Source organism: Thunnus albacares, chromosome 10 (assembly GCF_914725855.1).
Source record: "Thunnus albacares chromosome 10, fThuAlb1.1, whole genome shotgun sequence".
NCBI classification, from domain to species: Eukaryota; Metazoa; Chordata; class Actinopteri; order Scombriformes; family Scombridae; genus Thunnus; species Thunnus albacares.
The window spans coordinates 18,934,514-18,961,870 of record NC_058115.1 but is presented as its reverse complement, the minus strand read 5'-3'; the positions used below and the strand labels follow the sequence as shown (position 1 = coordinate 18,961,870).

The following is a 27,357-nucleotide window of genomic DNA, read 5'->3' as shown; positions in this document are numbered from 1 at the left end:
TTAACACCTCAATACACATACACAGTTTTATAGCCTTTGACTGTTCCCAGAAATGCAATTTGTTCTGACAATTCTAACCCAGGAAATATCCCCTCTTTTAGTGTTGGGTTAAATGTTTGCAAGGATTTGGCTTCAGCTATCCAAGGTCATAGGTATGATGTATGTCCGTGATACCATATTGATCCCCGAGGGACATAATTCATCTTTTCAGCATGGGTAGCAGTGCAGGGTCAGGTGCACAACAGTGACCTTGTGAGGGAGCTGATATGGTTTCAGTGCTTTAGGATATTTTAGGGCAGAGACAGATGGTCACAGGGTTTAATGATCTGCATTATGCCACCATATTATTCGTGTTTTTACACACACACAGACACACACTTTTCATCATTTGAAACACTTCTGTATGGTAATCAATAAATATTTTCACTGGTTTTAGTGACTGAGATTCCTCTGGTTCCCACTTTACATTGTAAGAACAGTCCTGCCTCACAGGAAATAAGTGAGCATATTGTTCATTGTTTCAGGGTCAGTGTGTGTGAGTGCCATGCTTGGAGGCAGTGTTTGGACCCACTACGGTTCTATATTGTAGTAATGAGGCACTCATGCCAGTCACGACAGATGAGGGCTAAGAGGGTATAGCCCTACTAACCTCACCCTGAGCTCTGGATGACCTGCCAGCCTGGCAGCCTTATTCCAAATCTCAGCCCTTTTGGAAGCTTTAGGCTGTATTTTAAATTGGTGTCCAAATCACACACACAAGTTTGGAAGCACTGTGAGTGGGCTAAAGCACTGTTTGTGTATGACATGCCTTTGAAAAGGAGTGCAGATCTTTCCTTTTTCATGATCCATGTTACAGGTTTAGAGCAGTTAAAACATCAAACATATTTTTTTTTCAGTAACCGCCAAGTACAAGTTAATTTGAACACTTTCATATTCTTGGATCACATCTTGTAGACGTGGGGCTCAAGTGACATGAAGGCCAATCACATTGGCCAGAGTTTCAAGGCAACACAAATTAAGTAAAGAAAACGGACTCCAACACCATTTGGGATCAGACTTTTAATTGGACTTAAATTCACATAAATAACATTGGTTCATATATATTTTGTATATTATACAACTTTATATAATATATATTTCCCCCTATGATTTACATTCCTCTCTGGCTAAAATTATCTCTGTTATATCTATGGAAACAGAAAGCCTTGCATGAATGTAAAGCTGCTCTTTTTGTGCTGTTTATCAAAGTCCAAATGCCAAAAAGGAGAGGAGCGTGTTTCTCTTGAGTTGTAAAAAATAATTTCCCAAGTTACACAAACAGAAAAGCAAAAAGGAGAATCTATTGCATTGTCTCTAGGGTATTACACTGCACTACAAAGAGTTGGTAGCTATTGAAAATCATTCACCGTATATATTTTACTGTATTGACTCGTGACACAAAGAAAGAAAGAGCACTGCAAACTATCTGATATGCATGGCAATGAACATTTCATGTCTGAGTGTTCTTGTCATGGTTTATTATTATTTTTTTTTTTTTACAAAAAAACAAAACAAAACAAAAAAAAGATTATGCTTGACACGAGATAAGAAACCTCATCATAAAGATAAGGAAAGAGTTATGAACCTGCAGCAAGGTCACGTAATCATGCAGTGACCCAGCCAAGCACGCTTGCATGGATGAGTTGAGATCGTCAGTCCAGATCACAAATCAACACATGACTGTTTTGAGTCTGTGACCGACATTATTCAACAAGATGGGTGGATATCTGGAAGTCAGGTAACATTCACTGATCTCCCTGACAGATAAAATACCCTGCCCCCTTCCCATACTGGAGCTCCCACTGTGTTAGTGTTGACCAGTGGATCATCTCTGTTGCCAGTAGCACTCTCAATCAAATAATTATGACTGACAGCATCACACAGTTGCCCTAAATGAACACAACTGGTTGAAAGGTACACTGATAGGCCACAACATGTCAGATTTTCACTATCTTTCCATAGCTGAGAGTTTTGCATTGCTGCATCTTTGCGCTGACTCATCAATAAGTAACTAAGGTTACTAACAAATCTGTGTGTGTTTGTGTGTTTTTTTCAAGTCAAGCAAATCATAGTCTGGCAGAATACAAACGTTACATGACATTCAACATATAGTACATATCTGCTGCATGATGTGTAAAGAGAGTGAAAATGGCCATGAGGGTTTTTCATGTCAAATCTAACAAAGTGGTATGTAAAATGCATCTTTTTTTCAACACAACCTCCAGTGTAATTGTCTCACAATTCCTCCTCACTGTTTCCTTCTACACAACTTCTTAAATCTGCATAAACTATAATACATATTTGATTGTCGAAATCAGAGCGGCTGCCTGAATATCAAGCCAGAGAGAAACTGTCACCCACACTAAGGCCTTCAAATCCTCCACCCACAAGAAAAAAGCAAACACTGGATCCAGCTACAGCTGTTACTTGAATAGTGATGGGTGACAAAAAGAAAAAGAGTTTGAGGTCAGGACTGTTGTAAGCGAATGTGCAGGTGAGTCAGTATTTGATGAAAAACAGGATTTGGTGATAGAGCTACTTAAATTACCCAGTGAACCGATGTGGGATCCTAAAATGTATCATGCATTTATCACGACAAGGCCATCCTAAACAAAACATGACATGTGTGTTGGCGTGTACGTGTGTGTATGTGCACGTGTGTTAACAAATTACAGAGGAAAACACAATCATGCCATGACATTGCGACAGACAGCAAGTTAAAGTGTTAACCCCCTCCTTCCCTGAATAGTCGACAACAGAGTGAACCTTTTTTAAAAACAGATATTAGTTTATCATCATTTTGTCATGATAAAAATCGCATAAACATCATCATAATCATATCCCTTTTCTAAACAAGATAAATTTACTATATGCTATCGAAAAGAGCACTGGGGAGGGAAAGTCACTGGTTGTGCTGAAAGAACAGTGAAAAAACATTTTGACTTCACAGCAGGGACTTCTCTGTTAATCTATTATCTGTTAAGTGCCACATTAGATGTTTGCAAAACAAAACAAAAATCACCAGTTTTATTGCAAAAAATAATTAATACCCAATAACCATCATTAATTACTGACCATAAATTATTTTGTAAATATAAGTGGGACAAATAGCTAATTTTCTGTTGGGTGAACACAACCAGCAGTAGTGCCAGTTGTCACCTCCCCTCCCCACTGCAGCCCTGCCACTCAGCTCCATCTACTTTAATACTCATAGAGGGAAAATAGTGTTCATTAAAAAGTGCATCATGAATATGTTGAGATTAATAATAAAAGTAAACCATCTTTTTTAGTCATAAATAACACTTTTTTCATCTAATATTCAATAAACCTCTTATTATACAAGTTGAGTAGTCACATGATGCAAATCTACCCCCTGTGATCTTGCTAATATCTGGGAGCAACGTTAACACTTCCTGAAACTTGGAAGCTGCGACCCACCCGATACAGACAGGACTGTTGGGTCAAATCTAGGAGGACGATCAAGGAAAAGACTGCCAGTTACAGCCACTGAGGGTACAACATATGAAGAGTGACATCAGGACAAGGCTTGTAATGCGTCCTATTATAACACAAAATGTCCACATCTAGCTGCTAGCCTTAGCAAGGTACAGCATCTCGCTCACACAGTGAACTCCAAGATGGCACGTCTGCATTTAACTACCATTTCTCATCAAATGTTAAGTATGTCAAATTCAGTTCACATGTCACCCAACCTGGATCTGACAGAAATATAGATGTCTAGAATTAAGTTAACATATCTGAACGATTCTTTTTTAATCAAATGCAGGCAAGACATTAAGTAATCTCACTGTTCACGTGTTGTATCTTCAAACTCTAAGTGGCTGATGAGAACATTCCTTCCTTGGTCTTCTCCCTAGCGTCAAATCAGGAGGAAAATAAATCAAAAAAGAAGACCTTAAATGGTCAAGAAAAACCATGACTCCATCACCGCCCAATGACAGACCAAAGCCCTCTTCCTCAGTGACTCCAGGGCGTCAGATGAATTTGGACTCTACTGATGTTTGTTCCCATTCACTGATGGATTAGCAAAGCACTGGATGGCTACAAACTAATAGGACTGACATTTTCCAGACTGGTGTGCATATTTCCAACACTTTCTAAACCCATAAGAAAGTAACTAGTCCACTCTTAATTCAGAGGATAGAGCAGAACTCAGTCACACTGTCAACGTCTTTCAGCTCCCAATCAATCTTAGAGTCACTGGGCCTGAGTGGACTCTGCTAGGCCATCCGGTGGGCCTTTTCTCAGTGGCAGGACTTCATCCCGGTCAAGTATGGCGACTCTTGTCGGCACAGGCCCATCTGCTGCTGCTGCTCTTGATGATCCGGAGCCATGCCGTCGACAAAATCGGGGACGGGTAGCCCTGAGAGTATCATGACTGACTTGTTCCAAATCATGAAAGTGGGTACAACGGGCAGGAGGAAGGAGACTTCAAAGGTGTGAATGTGCTGGGAGTTCATGGCATCATAGAAGGACAGTGAATTGTTGTCATAGTCCAGCAGGACACCCAGCCGCCTCAGCTGCAGGCTTGCTTCCACCAGCATCTCCTTGCCATCGTGGCGCACCATGAAATTGTTGTTGCAGCGCGAGAACACCCATGAGGATGAGTTCTTGCCGCTCCATTCATTTTTAGGGGCTGATTTGTAAGCCACGCCGATGGCATACCTGCAGGGAAGGAACATTTTGGAATGCATTAGTGATCTGAAACTAGTGTCCTCTTTAATGACTTTACTTGCAGAGTCAAGCTACCTCATGTTGAGGACACACAAGATAGGCATGGGCCTTTTGGGTCTTTCCTGCATGAAGAGGTCTACTTCAGAGCCAATTAGTGAAAAGAATATAATTAGGATAAGAGTATACACTGTGTGCGATGAGTGTGTGTGGGTTTGCATAACAGCCTAGTTTTAAACTCCCTAAAGAAAGATATTTCAGTTTACCCAGCCTCCTTACAGGCTTATATAATGCGCTCACATGCATATATGTGTATGTGTTTCTCACCATGTGGATGCTCCTAGTAACACCTCCCAGTAGTGGCATCCGCTGTCAATGAAGACATTACCAGCAGCGCCATAGGAGCCTGTGCCGCTGAAACGCTCCGGGGTGTGGCTCTTCTTCAATGAGCTCTCGTCCTTCTCCATGGTCAGGCAGTCGTTGGACAGGCGCAGCTTCTTGTGGGCTGTTTTGGGGTCCAACTTGAAGGGCTGGCCTGTGAAGAGACAGAATTTTGTGTTTTATTGGAGATCTGTTACTGTGTTCTGGCATCTAATGCTGCTAATCATCATTATCACTAACAGTATTATCATCACTATCATTACCATCATCATCATTTTGCAATCATGCTGCTATTGGCCTTTTATGTATCCCTTAGCCCACAGGAAGCAAAGTGGGTTATGGGAAATGCAGTCTCAATTTAAATGCAGTAATTTCTTGGTGGTGGAACAAGCTGTAAACACAACACTGACATAAAATCAATTTATGAAGTTGATGTGGTGTCCTTGTTAGCAAAGAGTTGCTTATTTATACTTTGAAAAGACACAGAGCAACATTTGTATTCATTTGGAGTCATGTCTCTGGATACCTGATGAATACAAGTCCAATATTCACTCTTTAGGAGCAAAATTCTCCAATACGTTCACCAGCTATTCACTAACTTTGCCTGCTGTGTGGTGCAAAGTCAAAACAGCTGCATGCTGCAGCTGAAAAAGGGGCTGATGATAGCGGTGAGACTGAACCAAAACAATAAAGTTGCGGGAACCAAAACAATGAGCTGACGCTAAAACGCTCTATAGAGCTGAGGCGAAGTGCAAAGCAGGGTGATAATTCTCTGTCGGTTTGTCACTATGAGTGACTCCTTTCTCATTACACATTACAGATCCATCATTGCTATGAAAATATTGATTACTGTGGCTTTAAAGAAAACTACCTTAACCACAGTCTAATTAGTTTACAGTTACTATTCCAAGCCAATTAATTAAATTGACAGTTACAAAAGTTGCTAAACTTCTGTCACTTGTGTCAGTTTCAATGTATTTAAGTGCTGTTGTTTGCTTGCTATTTTTTGTCATGAGTACTCAATATTGTCAAGTGTAAAAAAGCAGAGGACGACACCAGATCGGAATGTGAAGGAGCTAAGAGTAAGAATTAAAATTAGAAGGTTTTAACTCAGAGCGATGGCAGAAGAGGAAAATAAATAGAAAGTGGGGTGAGAAGTGCTCGCAGAGAACTTGGGGAGAGACAAGAAGAGGAGAATGTTTGAAATACAAGGGCAAGAGAGTCTAAACTTCAAAGCCTCTCGGAGCCTTTGGTAAAAACATTTCGGAAGCCACCCGGCATTCTCCTCTGTGCCTCCCATCACACAGACTTGGAAATGAGCTGAAGGAAATAGCCTTCACTTCCACTGCAGTAGGTATGGTTGGGGCTATTCAGAGGAAATGCTGCTGTCCGGTTGCAACAATTCAATTTGCAGTGACACCAGTAATTTGGGTGTAATGGGTGGAAAATTGAGAGGGTAAAACTAGGTGAGTGACAAAGAGAGAGAGAGAGAGGAGTTAAGGAGTGAGGAGGAGAGGAGAAGCTGAGGGGATAATATGAGGCTGAGGATTCGGCACAGTATCCCTCTCTACCTCTCTCTCTCCCTCTCTCTCTGTGTGTGTAGGCTTCTTGGAGGTCAGCCATGTCCCTTCCAGACCTGACATTTAACTGTGACACCTCTCATCTCATCTCTCAGCCTCCCTGAGCCTCCCACGGCTTAATGAGCGACACAATGAGGGCCCCGACTCCTCCCCCTCCTCTCTCTCTCTATCTGTCCTTCCCTTCATCTCTCTTCCCCCATTCTCTCATTCTCATCCTCTCTATCCTCTCCCCTCTCTCACACACTCCCCTCCAATAATCCGCGTGGTGAGTGTGTGTTCCCGCTTGTGGATATGAGACGACGAGGCCAATGTGCTGCTGGCAGCCAATTACATTAATGCGCTCTCTTCTTTGAACTGCTTATCGCTGCCAGCGCAGCCATTTCCAAACACTGGGGCTCTGTCATGCCTTTCCAGGGGATGACTCCAGAGAGCCTGGGCTGGGCCCGAGGTTGGGGGAAGGGAAACACACGTGACGGTAGAGGACAAGCAGACACACACGCAGAGCATCAACTCTGGCCTACACACAAGCAGACGTACAGTAAGTGGCCGAGTGGAAATGTTTTGAACAAATGCCAGCAGAAGAATTTGGTGTGGTAGCACAGGCAAACTGAGCTGTTCCAAATTTTCAAACAACCTCCAGCGCATCTCCGTCTGCAACTGGTCAACACTGTTCATTTGCATAGTAAAGTATCATTTTTACTTCCTGTTTTGAGGAACTTGCAAGCTGTGTGTCCACTCCTAGAATGAGTTCTAAGCTCATCAGTGGTGGAAAGTAGCTAAGTACATTTACTTAATACTTATTAAATATTGTATATTGTATTGAGGCACTTGCAACAAAAAAGACAAAAAGCGGAGGTATTTGCACTCTACTTTTAAATGTATGCTACTTTAAACTTCTGCTTCACTTCATCTGACAGCTATAGCTACTGATTACTTTGCAGATTAAGTTTTTATATACAAAACATGATCAGATTATAAAATATGATACATTGCTATAAGTCAAAATAACCAGCAGTATGTAAAGCAGTTAAAATTTGCTTGAGGTTGCTCATGGTGTAATATATCAGCAAGAAGATCAGTTTAAAATAAAAATAGATTGCATTTGTTGCCTGTAGAACACACACACACACACACACACACACACACACACACACACACACACACACACACACACACACACACACATAAATTATACTCAAAACTGTGATGACACTGTGTTAGACTATCAATCTTTCACCTTGTTACACACACATTTACACCTCCACACACACGTACACAAATGCACACTTCCGTGTTTTCAGCTTCTACACCACATGAAATAAAGACAAGGACAGGTTAATGGAACAGCTTGTCCCACACTACTGGATTTCTTAGCAGCGTTCTGTGATTAGTCTGCTTCCACTCTGCTGTAATACGGTAGTAATTAGAGATGTTTTCAACTGTCTGCTGAGGTGATAACTGCTCTCTGTTAGACTGCCTTGAAGCAGTGCATTGTTACAGACTGGTAAGGCTTCAATGGAAACTTGTAAAACACAAACCGTATCAAGGAGAAAAAGAGGAGTGAAATAAAAGGGGCTACTGTTGGGGGAATATTTATAAAAAGCAATTTCATTCCAACTTCATTTCGCTGAGTCCTTGGTGAAAGACTTGCAGTGGGATAGCATCTCTGTAATTGACTTTATTTCAATTCAATCAATTCCTCTCACACTTCTTTTTTTTTTCTCCTGGCTCACGTTTTTGCTGAGGAATAGATTGAGCTGCCTCAGTAATGAGGAAGATGGAAAAAAAAGATCCATTTTACTGCATAACCAAACAATTACTGCAGTAGAAATCAGGGACACAGAGTGCTCTCTTGACACATCGAACACAACCTCATATCATTTCACAGGTTTCTATGTCCCTGCTGAACTTGCAAATCATAGCATATCATTAAAATGCATGGCTGCATACCAATTGGCTTCTAATTGACTGATCTATATGTAATGTGATATGTAATCCAGCAATGCAGTCTACTTTCATGGATGGGCTAAAACACAGATTTACACTAGAGTGATTAAAATTGCATCAATCATGTTACATGGCATGACGTCATGAGGTGCGCAGCATGAATTCTGGGCAATGTGAGTTCAGGTGTATCAAATCTTTCTTCTCAACTCTTACTGTTTTATTTTTGGCTTCTAATGCAAACATTTTGAAAATGTCTTTGCGTAGTAAAAAGCAAAGACAAAAGATAATGTCTGATCTTCCCCAACTTCACCCTCTCACAAACTTGGCGGAGTCTTCAGAGACCAGTGCTGGAAAATATATTTTCAGTGAGGATTTTAGGTCTGCTCAGAAATTTGTTCCGATTAAGGAAACATCTTTGGAGAGAAAGTTTTTGTCATAGTTTGTAAAAGCATGCAAAAAGAAACTTTTTTCCCCCTCAGCGAGAGTAACTGTCAGTACAACTGGTTGTGTGTGTATGATGTAATCACTCATTAAAACTCAGCTCCAGTCTTAATAATCAATACAGATGTGTCTGAAGAGGTTTCCTTGGTGGGGTGCTGAGCTCTCTGGCTTTTAGAGCTCACATTTAGTTTGCTGTCTGTCTTGAAAAAAAAAAAACTGGCATTTTAACTTACTCCTAATCTCCCCCTCCACCTGCTGGCATTCTCACCTGCTCAGTGAACAGAGGACGGCCCTTTGATCGAGCAAATGCATCACATAAATCTTTGTTATCTAACCCGAAAAGCCCATTGACAAAGCAGTATAGCATTATAAGCATATAGCATTATATTATTTTGCATGGTGACATATTGCATTTAATGTTAAATCTCAGCAGCTCTAATTAGCTTGTTAAACATTTTCCAGGAGACAGTCCGCTTTAAAGATAAAATATGGGATGTTTTTTAATTGATATAATCTTATTAATGTATATCCCATCTGTATGGTGTAATATGTACTAAAAACTACTGTAATAAAAGTTAAAACTGTCTGGAGCTGCTGCACTGAGAGCTGAGAAAAGCTGATCAGGTTGTCAGACTGCACCTATCCTGGTTAATAGATTTCTTAAAGTTTATAGTTCAGTCAATGAGTTCAATGCCTGTAAATCTATGAGACTGTAGCTATCAGGAATAAAAAGCTGAGACAACGTACCAAATGCAACATTAGATACTATCTATCTTTGCTGCCATGAGAGTGATGTCATGCTTCAAGTTACAGATTTAAAAGAATAGTTGGACATTTTGGGAAGTATACTTCTACGCTTTCTTGCTGAAAGTTAGATGAGAAGATTGTTACCACTCTTATGTCTGTCGAAGCTACAGCCAGGAGATGCCTCCTGGCCAAGAAATCGTCCAGCAACTAACCACTCATAAAGAGACATTGTTGTTACACTTCGGTTTTAGTATGCGTTGAACAATCAAGGTATGACGTATTATTTAGTGAGCTTTAAGGGTGCTGGTAGGCAGCTGTTTCCATCTGTTTCCAGTCTTTGCACTAAGCTAACTGTCACTTGGTCACACCTTCATTTTAACTAGACAGTTATGAGAGTGGTATCGATCTCCTCATCTAACTCAATTTGAAAGCAAATAAGTGCATTTCCCAAAATGTGAAACTGTTCCTCTAAGCTTTAACAGGGATTAAAGCAAGAAAAGATTTGTGAGCCTGAAAAGTTGTCTTGCAGGAGGAAATTTATACAATGTATTGAATTAAGTATTATATGAATTTAAAACTGCTCTATGCCTGAAATCAGGCATGGTGCCTGAGAACTTTAAGCCATGTTTAAGCAATGCTTGGTAAATTATGTGAAATTTCTACTGCTTGCTATTCAATCTGGATAGAAATGCCTGAATTATTAAGATTACTTAATGTCTTCATTCTCATATCCCAATTTTTTTGCTCTACCCATTTTTACACCAATCTTTGCCTTAGTCTCTCTCCTCTTCTTTTCTATCCTCCCCTTCTACTCTCCACTCCTCCTTTGTCATCTCATCATCATGATGTCCTCTTCCCTCGTCTCCTCTCCACCTCCTACTGTTTACTTTAGGGGCTGTGTGGTAGCTTGATGCCTGTCATCAGAGATGCATGCTGGGTAAATATTATTTCAGGTCCTTTAACAGGAAGTAAAGAGGTATGAGTACCATTGGGGCACCTTGACATGTGATATTTTCAGCTGCTTTTTAGCGGCTTACTCAATGTAGGGACTAGGATCTGAGAAATACACACACACACACACACACACACACACACACACACACACACACACACACACACACACACACTGGGGTGTTTTTGCTGAGTCCCTGCTTCTTACGCACAATATGGGCACTCAGAATAGTTTACCAACAGAATGGCGAACATTATAAAGTCAACAGTCCAGTGTTTGACTGTCAGCACAGATGCTGCCTAAAGGAAGGCTGCTATGCATTCAGATCAGCTTTTGTTTGGACACAAACAATATGCACGCTCAAAATAAATCAACAGCGTAGTCTTCACATGCAAACAATAGAGCTTCTATGTAAAGACATATTTAAGCCTGGATTTGTGTTGTTAGTCCTACTTCACACCATCCCGCAGTCTCAAACTACAAAATGACAAAAGTGGATGTTGATATTTGGAGGCTTTGCACTGTGGGACAGTTGCAAATGTCAAAGCAGGAGGCTGGAATCTCACCGCAGGGCGTCAAGGGTTGCATAAGTACATAATTACACATCAGGTGAGTGCTGGGTGTGAGGACTTTTTGAGAGACAACAAAGTTTATCGTGATTTGGACCTTTTTCAGGTAAAATGACAGAATTGGGAAATCTGGGTTATTAAACATGGTTTACATTGCTTGTGGAAAGCAAATATCAGCGCAAATGAGAATGCAACCCGGAGAAAACGTACCACATCAATAACCATCACAGAACTTACAAAAAATAATTTTAAAAATCTTTTTGCTTAGGGAAGAGACATGAATGCTTAAAACACACAGCACATTATACTGTAAGGATTGACAGCTACATTAACTGTAGCTCAAATTAGTCTAAATTTGAACACTTTTCTCTGTCCTAAATTAACAAATAACTTGCCTCTTCCACAGCAACTCTGTTTATTGTTGTTGTGAATTCATTACTGAGACAGACAGCCAATTAAAAAGCATAAACAGAGCACATTCTAATAAAAGCTGTATAGATTATTGTGGATTCTTGTTCTGTGAGCCGCCACTCTAAGTTGTGTCCGAGCTCAGATGCAACGTTAATTCAATTTCAGTCTTATGAATGCCTAAAAATATGGTGCTTCAAACACAAATATAATGATTGTTATGCTGTCAGCCAGAATATGTCGGCTTTGACTTTTTAATGTTAAAATTATTGGATACATGCTTGGATTGGAATTAATTAGAGGGACCTCATTATTTTTGTTTTTCATACCAAAAAATCAAGGAATTTATTTTTACATTGAATATTAAAAAAAGGAAGGGGGGGGGGGGGGGGGGGGGGGGCAGGAGGGATTTTAAGTCAATGATAGAAAATCTTGGTGAAACCTGACAAGTATTAGCATTATGAATAGAAAACTATAAAAATACTTTTATTCTGTACTGTATTGTAATAATGACATCACTATTTGCCTGTATAAAGGCAACGTCTTCCCCTGTGCCTTAAAAGATTGATTTATAAACTGTAACTGGACTGCACAATGTAATTTCGTCCATCTGTGTGCATCACTGAGGCCTGGACTGTATTTATGGGTAAAAAGCAGTGGATTGAGGGCACTCATGTCTGCAGACACTCATCCCTGCAAAGAGCTATTTGGTGTCTTCAATTCGCTCAACACTCTCCCTCTTTCACTCTCGACCTGTCTCTTTCCATCCACTTTCATACTCTTTCTCTCTCCCTGTCTGTTTGTAGGTTTCTCCCGTCACTTTAAAAGACAGTTATGTAGAAAACCTGGTCACAGTTCGCTCTGAGGTAAATGCACAAGTATGGTCACAGCAGTAGGAGGTCACAGACACTCTTACTTAACCGCCTTCTTCTTCATCATACTTAATTCATACGTGTTTCAAGAAGCTGTGACTTACTTCACACTTAAGCATCTAACAGCACAGTGATACTTCTATATACAACAGTGGTGTGCAGCATTCGTGTCACCGTTCACTTTGAGCAACTCAGGGTTCAATGCGTGGTTTCACTGGAGTGAGTCTGGCGTGACCTAAAAAGCCGGTAAAAGCCTTAAGGCTTTACAACATGATTTTAAATGTTGTTTCAATCAATGGAAACCACCTTCACCCATACCTCTCCGACATAAGAATTGGGGGGGGGGGGGGCATCGGACCATTTCTGTAACTTTCCGAAATGGATGTTGGATGTGCGTGCATACTCAAAGCTTAGAAACTGAAAAGCTGACATTCAGACTCACTTCATGCAGCGACTGGCCAACTGTGTTGAGGTGAAAAAGAAAACAGGGTTTTGAACTGTCCTTAAACAATAGTCAGGTGCCCAAAATCCAAAAAATTTACAGCCTTCCTTTTGTGCAAAAATGTCTTTAAATGTTTATTTTAAAAATTCCCTATTTTTGTTTCTATCCTTCCACTGCAGCAGAACAGGAAAACATTATCAGTCAAGGAACAAAGAGGGATTTTTTTGACTAAAAAGACTGTAAGTGTGGGAGATATTCACTTTATCTGACTAACTCAGACGGCTGGAGTCTCATTTTATCTTCAGGTAAGTTTTTAAATACATCTTTGGTCAAAATGTGGACTTTGTATTTTTTCCTCCCACCACCTACATTGTAAGCACATTTGGAGGGAATCCCCTAATGGTCAGTATGAACAGGAAGAACGATTACAGCAATCAAAACCTGTTTCATTTATCAGATGGGCACCTGACTATTGTTTTACAACAGACTTGAAAAATTGTGAACCTATCTTTTAATATTCCTGGTGATATATTATTCCCTCTGAGGGCAGATGACAGTGTAGTGTATAACATTTTTAAACCAATGTTGAATTTCTTGGGGATATTTTGGATGTCTCTGCTGCTGTAAAATCCAGTTAGCTTCACATAAGTGATACTGCATTTGGCCTTGCTCATGTATTTGCCCAGACAGCTTCAAACAAATCTTATACCAGGTGTTTTCATACTTATGCTAAGAAGGGTCCTTGAAGGCAGAGGCTGTAGCAACAAAACACTGTATTGTTTCTGCCTTTCTATCAGACAAACACGCACACATTTACATGCCAACAAATGTGTACACAAACTCTCAGCTTGTGTACATCCGTATGGGATTACAGTATGTGTGTCTGGTCTGTCAAACTCTCTCCTCGCTGTGAGACCCAAAAGTTGTGACATCTTGAGATGAAAAGCTTCACCTCTGGGATGAACTGACAGATGGCACTGTCGTGGCAATTTTTCAATTCCACTCTGACAAAGAGGAGCGAGACAATGATCTCAATATTGTCACACTTAAATACGCGTCCACACGGGCTCAGTGTCTGTGTTAGACAAAGAGCGAAGAGACAGAGTGAATCACACGCTATATAGCCACCTGGCATGAAAGCTACAAAGCATTTCATCACTCTCAGAAGTAATTAAAAACTACAGGTAGTCCATTGTCTGTAACGTATCATGTTTCTCTTTCCTGGGGAGCCTCTTGCAGCTGCTGAGAGGCCTTTGATACATTTTGCATCTGCTGGGAGCAGCGGACCGGACACCTTCTCACACTTTCTTATCTGCACCTTTAACCTTGGCATCTCTAAAATCAGTTATTCTTTGTTCACATTCTCAGACATCTTCCACATCTCTCTCAGTTAAAGAGTACATGCTTAAGATTCAGAGCAATCAAACATAGTGAAAATTACACATGATTACAGAAGTGAAAATTAACTGCATAAGCAGACATGTGCAATAAAAGATATTCAAACTAGATTTTATGTGTTTTACGTGTAATTTCCCTCACAGCAAAAAGGGAGGGTGAGAGATTGAAGAAAGGGGCACCAGAAGAGGAGATCGTATGCCATAGCCAGGGGTAACAGAGGACGGTGAGCCAAGAGAGGGGTTAGAGAGGGACATATTGGAGGAACATGGAGAGTTTGAGGCCAAGACAAGATATTGCATAAGAGAACAGAGTTTAACAATGTCTATTAAGTGTCCAAGAGAAAAAATAAGCCTGCATCAAAAACCTTAATTTATTTGTATATTATATATATATAACTAGAGCAATTTATTGACTTCCTATTCTAGCAACACCTGTGATTTCAGAGAAAACTGCTCAGATTTGCAATAGATTAAATCACTGTATGTTCACAAGTTTCAGTGCAACAATGTACTTTATACAGTTGGAAAATGATGGGCAATGCACTTGCGCTTGCTTGTATCATGTCATATTGACACAGTTTCCTACATTCAGATTTGTTTTACACACATGTAGTGCAGCATTTGGGGTGTATTTAGGAGTAACTCTTTTGAACAGACAGGGTTGTGATGCACGACTTCTCCAGTATCTGTGCTACTTGTCACTGCGTTCTTTGCTTTGCAAGCCTCTGCCAGAGATATGATGAGCTTAGGCTAAAAGCCCCCAGAGCCTCTCATCTTAAAAAAATGTGACAGCTAAACCCTCCAATCTAGCCACAGACAGAAAGAAAGACTTAAAGTGCAAGCAAAGAACTTGTGGTTCTGAGCTCAAAAGCTCGCCACTATTGCTAGTACAGCAACGGAGTCTAGAGAGAAGCCCAATAAGCCTGTCAAAGTGAGATATTTGTGATCAGTTTTGTTGTGACCCATTTTAATCCGAAAACACTGCATGGCTTCACCAGAACAGATGAGTGAGGCACTTTAATCTGAATAGCAATTCCTCAGAGAGGAAGAGGGAGGAGAGAGTGGGAGATAAGAGAAAGAATGAATGAGGGACAAAGACAAAGAGAGAATTCGTGAACAGACTGACAGACATGTGCACAAACACACATGGTGCAGGTGCCACAATGAAGACCATGAAACATCCGTCATGGCTAAAAATATTAAATGTTTTGTGTTATTTTGATGGCTTGTCTGAACCATTACAGCAGAGAGAAATGCTTGTTGCCAATCACAGGCTCAAAATCTCAACCAAAACTAGCAGTGGGTGGACAAGCGTTTCCCCCTTATAGAACAGGCTGCCAAAGAGAAGGAGGAATGACAGAGAGTGGGAGTGGAGGAGTACATAAAGGAGGGACATTATCTCTCAACATTGTACTAAACTACTAATGGACATTAATATACTGTAATGTACTGGGAAATGTGGATGGTAATGCAGGCAGATATATGGTGTTGTTTTTCATGACAGAGAAAACTCCAGTTCATTGCCACTTAAACCATATTGTGTTGAAATGTGCCTTCATGTTCAGATTTATTTTTGTGTTTATAAACATTCATATTTAATATATGAAGTTTCTTCTGGCATTGATTTATTTGTACAAGATGTACACCTATATGGTACACCTAAAAGATGATGTCTTATCCACTGTTTATAATTATTTTCTTATGATAATAATCGGTTATAATCATCATTGTTTTTTCTTTTTTCATTTATTCACTGGTTTCTTTCTCTATATGCTTTGCCAGTGCAAAAATATCTACATGTGACGCTAAAAAAAATCAAAAAATCTAAGCATGGTGAAGAGTAGTTTCTTTCCAGGTGACAGGCTTATTCATATTCTCTTTAATGAAACTATAATGTGCCAAAACTGGCAGGAGTATAAGTAATTGCTTGTCTGAACGCAAGACACCTGGTCGTAACTTTTTTATTTATTCGTTCAGTCTGACTGGCAAGATGTTTTTGATCTAAATGTCACTGAGCTGAAATGAATTGACAGAGAGAAGAAGGTGAGAGAGAAACACAAAAGAAGTGAGATTGATGGTGAAAAAGAACACCTTCACTATATCAAGTGTATGCAGGGAGGGCATTATAAATTTAACCTCTAACTGAGTGTTATTTATATTGTGCCCAGTAAGACAGAGAGTCATAAGCATCAGCTCCAGACACCCTGCACTTCACCTCTAAATGCTCCCCAGTTACATGTCGCGCCCACATCACGATGAGACAATAATCCATTCTAATACCATAAAAAAAAAAAAAAGAGTTTAAGTACTGATGCACTCCATGTCTCACAGGCAAGGGTGTGTCTGGAAGATTTTGAATGAGGGGTGAGGTGGGAGCACAGACTCAGATCAGAGGGGTTGGTTATATATAATGACTTAAAATGTGTTCCTGGCACTTTAAAGGGCCAGATGGCAGCCTCACACGCAGGGACAGGACAGGTGTACATAGCAGAGAGGAGGCAGAACTCTTTTTAGGGGCCTCTATTGACTAATTACGATAAAATATATTTAATTGGTACAATGAACATAAAAAAGGACAGAATGCAAAGTATACCTATGTGTCCTATTAGCTTGTAACAGTAATGGCTTGCCATGAAGTCATTAAAAATATCCACCAGTAATGGAAAGTAAGGAAAGTAATCTTGCATTGCAGTAATCTCAAAATGAAATGAAAACAACTGGACTTGAGTACTCACACGCTAGAATAGGAAAAATGTAAGTTGTGATTGCTGTAACACAGAACACAGACTGTTATATCACATCATGTTTCCAAACTGATCATTGAACAGTTTAAAAACAACGTCTAATCACTTTTTGGCCCATAGAGATGCAATGAAAAATGAAGTGTTGCTTGGCAAAAAGTCTTGTTGGAAAATGTTGCTTTTTATATAATATTTGCAAACAAGCAAGCTACTTGCTAGCTTGCAAGCGCTGACACACACTGTTATGGTGGCAGGTCAAGCAAAAGCCTAATTTTTCTAATTTCTCACACTGAAAAAGGCACTTTACTAAAAATATTTTTTATTCGCCTTGTATGTGTTCAGAAAATAGTTGGTTCTCATGTAGTATCAATTGTTACAGTACTTTAGATAGAAATCCAGCAGGCTAAAGCTGGTGTTATTTTCCGTGTCCGCAAGTATGCAAGGGTCTGCTAGGCTCTGTGTCATGTAAATTTCATCATCAGAGGGCATACTTGAAGGCTCTGTGCGGACATCCGCGTACCTCCAATTTGTTGTGACATTGCCACTACGCTACAATCAACAGACGCTGATGTACTGCTTATGTGTTGAACGCGTCCTCCAAGCAGACTTAACTGGCTTAACTTTTGTAGTTAGTTGTATTTCTTTTGAGTTATTAGTCTTGAAGCTGAAGCTGAAAGGTTCACATGATGATTGTCTACATGAGGAGACATGGATGCCATTTAACATGCCACACAAACAGCAAAATAAAAGGCTCTGTAGTAAAGAAGTCACCTAAATAATAGTCACCTAATAAGGGACCCTGGTGTGTGTGAGCCCTGTGAGTCATCCCCTTTCCTCTAAAAATACCAGCTAACAAGCATATTACCAAACATTTTCAGCTGTTTTCTAGTAGGTCTGACCCATCAGGTTCTGGCAGAGAGCTGCCCCTGCTCACAGGTCCATTTAGAGAGGGAGTGAGTGTGTGTCTGTTTGAGAGAGAGGGAGGAAAATCATCCCTTGACTACTGCAGTTTCCCCACACACCTATTTTTCCCAGCAGAGTGTATCCAGATTACAGTTAATCCTAAATGCCACAGCAGGACTCCTGACAGGAGCTAAGAGGAGTTGGCATATCAACTCCATTTTAGCCTCACTGAACTACTGCTGCAAATTAAGACTGATTTTTAAAATTTTATTGAGCACCCTTGAGGCACATCCTAAATTAGCTATATCACCGATGTTTTAACTGCGTATGTGCCAAAGCTGAGCCTGAAATCCTTGGTCAAGAACATCTTAGATGCCTGAAGGGTTGCTGGACTTTCTACCATTTTATCATTGTTCCCTCTTTTAAAAATGCACCATAAATGCCTCATCTTTTACGTGAACTAGGATCTGAATTTGTTGTATATTTATTATACTGTGCCTTTGTTCAGCACATTTTAGAGGCTCATGTTGTGGTTAATATTTATATTGGGTTCACTGTAGCCTGACACGGCCTACCCAGCATCAATGCCTTTATTCATTTCTTTGTGTATTTGCTCACATCTTCTTCACCTTTGTTTTGTTTTGTCTCTTTCTTTATTCATATTTACTGAGTACTGTTACAGGGACGTATAAGCACATAGAAGAAAAACACAGAGTTCAAGGGCAGAACAAATTTTTGGAGCCTTAAATTCAACTTCAGGGAGTATAGGGGGGAACAACAAACAAACAAACAGGGCTTGAAACAGATAGAGAAAGTGTCAATTAAACCTAATCTTCTGAGTGCAAAAAAACTGCATTCATCTTGTTAGAGAAAAAACTACAATCTATGTGCCAGGAACAATACCGAAGGAGAAAAGATGTCAAAAAGACAGCTCCCTCAGTGACTCTCACTGCTCACTGAAAAAGAAACTGAAAAACATGTAAAAACTGAGCTGAATAACAGAAACAGTGATGCTACCTATTAAAAAACTCCCTTTGCTGTTCTTGTGCGACACACCACAGAAGCTTTTTCTTTCAGTCTGGGGCAAACAGCCTGGAGTTCTCTAAAAGCCAAAATGCTGCAACAGAGATTCTGGTGTTTAGAGAGATGCATGTTTAATCCCTGAAACCCGCACAGCAGTACGAGTCTAAAAGTGAAGCTTTTGCACATCTCAACACAAAGTGACAGATGTGTAGGAGGGGAAATAGATAAAGAAAAAGCACCGTTACTGAATTCTGCAACTAGCACATCTTGGATAAAAACAAACAGTTTTGGTAATGACACCTTCTGACTCAGATCAAGGGATTCAAGCCAAACCACAGATAACTTGATGAAAGTCCAGCGACCAAACTTTGCTGCTAATATTTTAGCAGCCGGAAGACTTGGGAACTTGCTTGTTAAATGGAGCATACATATATACTGTACACATGCAAAAAGCCACAATTCTCTATATAAAGTCATTAAGACTACTTGACATGAGGCTTTATGCATCCTTTGAAGTGCATTGAGTAACTCACTGTTAATCAATGCCTGTTTTTAAGAAGAACACAAGTATTTGGATTAAAAGTATTCTTGGGTAAAACTTAATAACTGATAGGAAAAATCTTTTACTAGATGCTCTAAAAAACCTGACTGGTAACAATAAGCTTCAATTCAAATAAGAGCATATTTATTTTGGTCAATCCTTGGCAAGTCAGGCTTAGTATCTGATGTCAAACCTTCTGTTAAGAAGAAAACAGAAGTGGAGGACGATGCATTTGTGACTACACTGAAATCTCAGTCATTATGGCATGTTATTGTTGGCAATAGTAATACACAAAGACAGCTTGGGAGCTAAATCATTGTGTTTTTATCCAAATACTTTGTTCTCATTCTAGATGATGCAACTGTGAAATTGGCGGCATCCTGATTCAATACATCACACAGGGAATGGTGACTCCCCACCTTTTGGGAAGCATGACATGACTAAAAAAGAAATGGTTCATTATGATCCCTCTTTAAAAGATATTTATTTACTTATAGATGAAAATCATTCAGGGAAGCTCTTATGAATCATGTGATTAAATGTTTTGAGTGTTTGTGACAGAAATCTGAAAGATGTTGTCTCAGGTTCCTCCTTTCATATACACCTTGCTGCATTCTAGACAGAAAATTGCACAAGCAAAACCAAATGCTATGTTATTATTCTGTTCCTAATCAAAATCTAATCTAAATTAGATCTAAATCTGCTACTTATCACTCCACTCATTCATAAATCAAAGATAATCCCTCGGGAAAAGCTTTAAGCAGTGACAGCCTGTGAGATAGGTTGCAGAAGAAGAAAACATGTCTTTAAATTGCATCAAAAACAAAATTAACATGGTTTGTAAATATTCATAGAAAAGCAGGCCGAAGTGTCACATATGCCTTCACTTACTGTTGGTTTTGAGGCGGGCTGGCTCACTGTTGCGGCTTCCTGCTTGGTTGATAGCCTTGACAAAGAAGATATAACGGGTGCCACTCTGCAAGCCATGCACCGTGTAGTGGTTCTGCTTGATGTTAGGTACGATCATCCAGCTGTCTGCTGAGTTGTACAAACCTGGCAGATACACAGAAACACACACACGCACGCACACACGCACACACACACAAACAGAGTAGCATGAGTAACCAAGTTCTGTTAATGCTTTCTATGATGAATCCTACTGGGAATCTTTTCAGTGATGTTCAAAAGAGCAAAAACAATTCTCTCCAAAATTCAACCAGACCAGTGTGTTATATTTTTCTAAAAAACATCAAGTGAGTCATCAAACCATACAAAGCTCAAAGACCATACACTCCTAGAAGTTATGCAACATTTATGTGTACATACTGATCCATCCCATTACCTTTCCATCAGGTTTATCATGCTCCCCAGAGGCGATATTGTGTGCTCACTACACTGAATCTATACTCCATTAAGAACTAGGCACTTACACAATATGACAAGGGAATGTCTGTAGTGAGTGCCTGAGGGCAAAAGAGTGTGATAGCCTTTAATGTTCAAATGTATGGAAACATGGGCAATGCTAACATGACCCTGGTTGGTGGGCGCTTTGATTCAAAGCGACTTGCAGTAGAGGGTTAGTAATGGCTGGGTTAGCGCTGCAGTCACCTGCTTCTAAACAGTCTTTTCAGTCTCTCAGCTGCACCCGACTGTGAAGGATAAAAAGGAAATCAGAGCTCAGGGCTGAGGAGAGGACTGTGTACGATGGGGGTCTTTTGGCCTCTAGTCTTGTGTGTAATAATGGGGATGAAATAGGTTTTGTATTTTTCTGATTTTAAAGCTGAAAGACACACCTTTCGACATGGGGAGAGAGGTGTGCATCAAAGACGGCAGAGTTGTTGTGAAAGGGTGTGTGGAGGACTGCTGTTTATTTCAATCAGATCTTGCAAACTTGACAGTCAGCTAAGTGTGGTGCCACTGCACGTATGCTTGATGTGGATGTGTGAAAAAACAAACATGGTGTGAAATGTTCCACTTCCAGTGGACTGAATGTGTTTTGCACAGACGTTATTGGCACTGTCATCCAGGACAGGTCTGACCTGAGAGGTTGATCAACATTTCTCAGCAGCAGACTACAGAGCATCTCCAACCACAGTAAATCTATGTGTTACCACATTGATGAATATTAATGAGTTATTAATTACACTGCTAGTTAAACCTTGAACTTCACTAACAGTATGAGTAATACTGTCATGCTGTGCCAACAGGAAAACAAACAGAAATTATGTTTTATGAACAAATATTTGTGAGGCAGCTCTTCCAAACATCCACTGACCGCCAGGCTTAAAATTTCTCTTTGGATTCACATCACTCACAAAAAATATTTTGAACACATCCAAATAATCCCTTGCCAAAACAAACAGAGCATCGTGTTCAGTGGCACTACAGCTGAAGTTTGTAGAGTTGAAAGTAGAATAATAATTCTTTTCATTGTCTCATCGTTCCTCCCCCTGCAGATTTGCAGGAAAATAAAAATCCTGAAAGAGCTCTCAGAGCCATGCCTGACTCGTACCCTCTGGTAAGGATGCGTCGTGAATTATTGAGCAAGATGGCAACAGCATGCATAAGTAATAGCTGAGAGTCTGCTTGTAAATATAAATACTTCACAGGACGCAAATAAGGCCTTTAAAAGTGAGGCGGCTTTAAGAATGGATGAGGGGAGGGAACTCTTAAAGTTAGAGTGAAGGCCGCGTCTTTACGTATTTGCCAATTTCCACAAGCTTCTATCCAACAAAGAAAACATGTAGTGAGTGCTTTCATCTTCCTTTAAGATGAGAGAAAAATAAAAAGTGAGTGACGGAGGGACCTTTTTTACACATTGCATGGCCACAATCTGTTTTTGTATGCAGACCTGGCCAGTAGAATAAACTGCATTTTACTTAAGCCTGGTCTTACAAATATGCATCCAGCGTCAACAATGAAATCCTATTGCTGTTTTCCTCACAAATGGAATGGATGTTGTCCTACTGTGACAGCTGCCACCCACCCATTGTTTTAGCTGCATCCTGTAGAAATTAGGAAGGCTATGATGTTATGTGTGCTTTTAAGAAGAGATACAGAGGGAAGATGAGGGTGAAGGACTTCTTGCTGCTCTCCAATTTTAAAGCTTTTGATCTCTGTAGCACCTCTCTCTTTTTGCTAAATCAAATTAGGTCAGTACACAGCAATATGCTACTGCTACTTTTGCCAATGAAATGGGGCTTTCTGACACTAGCTGTGCTGCTTTGGAGAGCATTGGGACTTCAAAGTGTGGTGGAGCAGTGAGCGAATGTGCCATTGCAAAACTAAAAAGAAAAGGGAAACAGAAAGGAAATAGATCAGCTTCTGTCTTGCATCCAGACATCAAATGTGTGTGTGTACAGTACGTGTGTGCCTGTTTGTGTCTTGCTTATACTCTGACGCTGACAGACGAGAGGGGCACAGAAACACAAAGTATCCTGGGAATGGATGAAGGTTTGTCTTTGATGATGCAATATAGAGTTAATGTGTGTGTGTGTGTGTGTGTGTTTGTGTGTAAGTGCTACACTATTCATTTCTCCTGGAGGAACAGATTGTGTGTGTGTGTGTGTGTGAGAGAGCAGCTGCACATCAATAAAAGAAATAAAATGCATCAAGTTCACCTCAATTTATCTTTTGGTGCATAACTAACTTTACTGAATCTACTGTTGTCTGATTACCTTTCTGCAGTGACTGAAACCTCATCATAATTTCACTGCTACAAAGAACGATTTTTGTGATACTCTGAAAGACACCCTGCCAACATACAGGGAGGGAGAGAAAGAGATTTGACCAAACTCTGAGTTGTCTGAATTCCCACTGTGATTCTGCTTTTCACCTGTGATAATCATGTTAGTTCTTCACCACAGGACAGTGCGTATGAATACACATGAAAGACAGATAGTAGGGATAGTCCGCAGGTAGAGTTTTCCTAGCTTGGTTAACATTTAAGCCTCACAGAAAAAGGTAGAGATTAGTAATAAAAATTCAGGAAAAATGGATGAAGTCATGTGGAGGTGGTATGGTTACAGCACAGTACAGTAAAAGTGCTTCAGCTGAGCAGTGCGGACATGGTGGTAAATGGGTTTCATTGACAATTAATAAATTGTGCTTTTCTGAAGGCTATTTGGCTTCTAAACCTTGCAGTAGGCTCACTACAGTAAAGTGAGTTGGGCCACCAGGAGAAGCATTCAAGGGAGCAAAATGGCTACAGAACTACAACAGTACTTCATTTTTTAAATGATTAACTTATTTTTGCATTAATTTAAAACCATATTTCAACAATTTGGGAAACACTGGCTTTCTTGCAAAGAGTTAGATGAGAAGATTGATGCCACTCTGATGTCTGCATAATAAATATGTCAGGAGACTCTTAGCTTAGCGTAGCATAAAGACTGAAAACAGGTCGAATAACTTTGATCAATTACAGCACTAAATTAAATCTGTATCAGCGAAAAGTGACATATCATTTACGCCCATCATTATCTCTTAGTGTTGTGTTATCGATTAAACTTGTAGCTTTTGATTGAAAAGGATACACGAACATATTGTTTACATCAGCATTACTGTCTGGAATAAAGGCACGACCTCAAGAGAGTGTTAATCAACAATGACAGCTCAAATGGAAGTCACATAGTAACATTTTATTTCTAGATCAATTAATTAGCTATTAAACTTGGCTATTCTGTTTTAATTTCTCTGTTGTTTTCTTTATCTCTGTTGTCTTTCTCCGTCTTTATTGCAGGCATCAACATCATAAAACCAAAGTTGGCTGACTACAATATGTGTGAGTGTGTGTGGAATATAGAGGATAGAAGGTTAACTCTGACATCTGGTCTGAAAGTCAGAAAGAGTGAAAAATAAGTATCTAGGGAGAAGTGGATGTATAACTGGATAGAGGTGTATGTTGGTTGGCAGATAAACAAACAGGTCAACAGCCTTATACACTTGCAACTTCCAAAGACCCACAGGTAGAAGCAAGGCAATTACAGCGCAAGACATCTTTACTTGCAGTGATATTTTGCTATTTGACACTGCTTACATTTCTCCATGGTATTTGGTTTCACTTGCTGACTCTATTTTCTGCTGCTGTGCTTGGATGATCCTGCACAGGCAGGGTTCACAAGACCCCGCATCCCCCTTTCCCCTTCTCCTGGGAGGGCCGAGGCCGAGGATGAGGCCAGGCGAGAGAGACAGGATGGCGCTCAAGTGGGAGCATTTGGCCACTTGGAAAGTTTGAGAAAAATGCGATGGTAAAAACTCAAGTGGCATGGCAGGCTAAATGGGTTTCTCTCTTTCTCAGTTTCTCCTGTGAATCTCCGAGGACTCTGTGGCAGCACGCTGCTGAATATCTGAGTCACTCAGTCTATCACAGCTGAAATGTATCCTGATGTTTCAAATGGCTGCGGCACTTGAGTTGCATGGTTAAATGGAGAAATGTCAGGCTACACAGAGTACAGAGGAGAGGAGATGATGAAGGGATAAAAGGGGGAGGAAAAGAGTAGAGAGGAGGTGTGTGTGTGTGTACATGTTTGAGTGTGCACAATCATGTACATTAATCATATCGTCTTCATATCAGTGAGTGGTAATTTTCACCTCCCCTACGTAACCATTATCCACTCTGATTTTCACCTATCCTACCATTCCTGTCCTCCTCCACAGCAGCCTTTCTATCTCTTCATTTACAGAGTGATGGACAATCAACTGATTAGCTGATGGGGGCCCAATTTTTGGTAAATGGCCAAACTTAATCCTGTCTGGGAATATCAGATATTTGTCATGGATAAAATTTGCAAAGATTAAAGAGACTCATGACTATATTTAAATGTCTACAGCTGCTTAAATCCCATAGACGAAAAGCCATTACATTTTACAGAGCTGTTAAACGCAGATCATTTATAATGTTCTGTGGCATTTTATGGCATTTTGTTTGTCAACCAATTACAGGATAGTATATGGAATTTTGGAAAAATATATATTTTGGGGTCCCATCAAATATTATATGTAACACAAATCTGAGTGATTAAAAACTGTTTGCAAAGAGTTATGAGCCAACACATAAAGGATTATCTAGATGGACACATAATGGCAACATTATATCCAAATCTGAGCCACAATTGAATCACTTGCTCCTTAAATTTGTGATATGATTACAATTCTATATGAGGCAGCTCTAGTAAATACATTTTTATCAAGAGGCGCACTGACAGAGTGAAACATCTTTAGAGACAAACTTTTGGCGGAATTTGCTCTACTAGCAGATCCAACAACTTACAAAATATCCCAAATAAAAATCCGTTTTTACAGATGAGGTATCGGGAGAAGTGGAGGAGGTTGAAAGAGGGCAGTAGTGATTTTAAATTCTCATTGCTTGTTTCTGCAGAGTTTTCTTTAACACTGCTTCAACAAAAAACAGAGAGAAAAAGCATCCCCTCGTGATATGTACTGTATGTCCTAATTTTTATAACAAGTAGTCTTGATAACTCAGCTCTATCTCTCTATAAATACAAGTATGGAGGACAACAAAGACTAAAATGTGGGTTATGCAACATGGGTTGCATAAAACATTGAACATATGAAAATAAGACTGAGCAATACTGGAAGTATTGTGGTGCTCCAGTTTATTTCTCTTTGTAATTACAGAAAGGTCAGTGAGAATGATTCTGTGTGTGTGTGTGTATGTGTAGATATGTATCTCTGTGTGATGGTGACTGGTGAATTATTACAATGGTGAATACAACTAATAAAGCCACTCATATTGGTGCCCTTACAGCACGCTAAAACATGTGACAAAGTTTTTTAAAAACTACAAATGATAATTAAAACAGTTTTTATTTCGGAGAGACCCATTTGATCTTTCCACATAACATGCGATTATTCTGCTCTAATCACAGTAGCCTATATGCTTGGGGACTTCAAAAATACAGTTTGATAACCAGTGTTACACAAATGTTTTAATGGCGCCTGAATGCCTATTAAATGGGAAAGCTGTAAATATCCAGTTTGATATACAGTACTGTGTGTGTACCTCCCACTTGGTCCACCCTAAAAACACACTACAGCATCTGCAAATCAGCATTTAACTGCTATAACCGAGTATCTCAAAAATGCATTCTGAATTGTGTGAACATGTGTTACCAAGAAGTGTCAGATAATGATTGATTGTGGGATCATATGTTTAGTGTTTGTGATGTCCATACCTGTGAATGTGTGTGTGTGTGTGTGTGTGTGTGTGTGTGTGTGTGCGTGACTCACTGATGAAGTTTGTCTGGCCGGTGTAGATGGTGTACTGCAGCTCGTAGGAGGTGACGCTGAACTCGTCCTCTGACGTCCAGTGAACAGTGATGGTGTCATGTGAGGCGGTGCACAGCTCGTCTCTTATGGATGGCGGGTTGGGAGCTGCGTGTAGAAGACACAGTAACATAATGAAAACTAAAATTAGAAATGGTAATAATGAACCTGTTTGATTTAAACAGAGGTAGTTTTTTTTATAGAAATACATAAAGTGCATCTTTCAGTGCACCAGAGCCCTGGTGATGAATTAGCATGACACGACTGTCAAATGTCTCCTTAAAGGTAACACAATGTTTATACCAGCTGGTGGCTGGTATACATTTCTAAAATTTGTTCTATATTTTTTTCAACTCAGAGAGAACTACTGTAAAGCAACATCCAAATGCACAGTT

General features: G+C 39.9%; 1 protein-coding gene across 4 annotated transcripts in view; it reads right to left on the bottom strand.

The window, feature by feature from the left end:
- Window positions 1-1,238: 1,238 nt before the first annotated feature.
- Window positions 1,239-27,357, bottom strand: part of mid2 (midline 2) — a 143,948-nt gene continuing 117,829 nt past the window's right edge. For all 4 annotated transcript variants that reach the window (XM_044363447.1, XM_044363445.1, XM_044363448.1 and 1 more), the window contains 4 exons: window positions 26,927-27,070; window positions 20,567-20,728; window positions 5,059-5,266; window positions 1,239-4,725 (listed from right to left, as the gene is read on the bottom strand). In XM_044363447.1, the coding sequence (XP_044219382.1) occupies window positions 4,305-4,725; window positions 5,059-5,266; window positions 20,567-20,728; window positions 26,927-27,070 (935 nt within the window). In that variant the 3' untranslated portion in view covers window positions 1,239-4,304. The remainder of the gene's footprint in view (window positions 4,726-5,058; window positions 5,267-20,566; window positions 20,729-26,926; window positions 27,071-27,357) is intronic.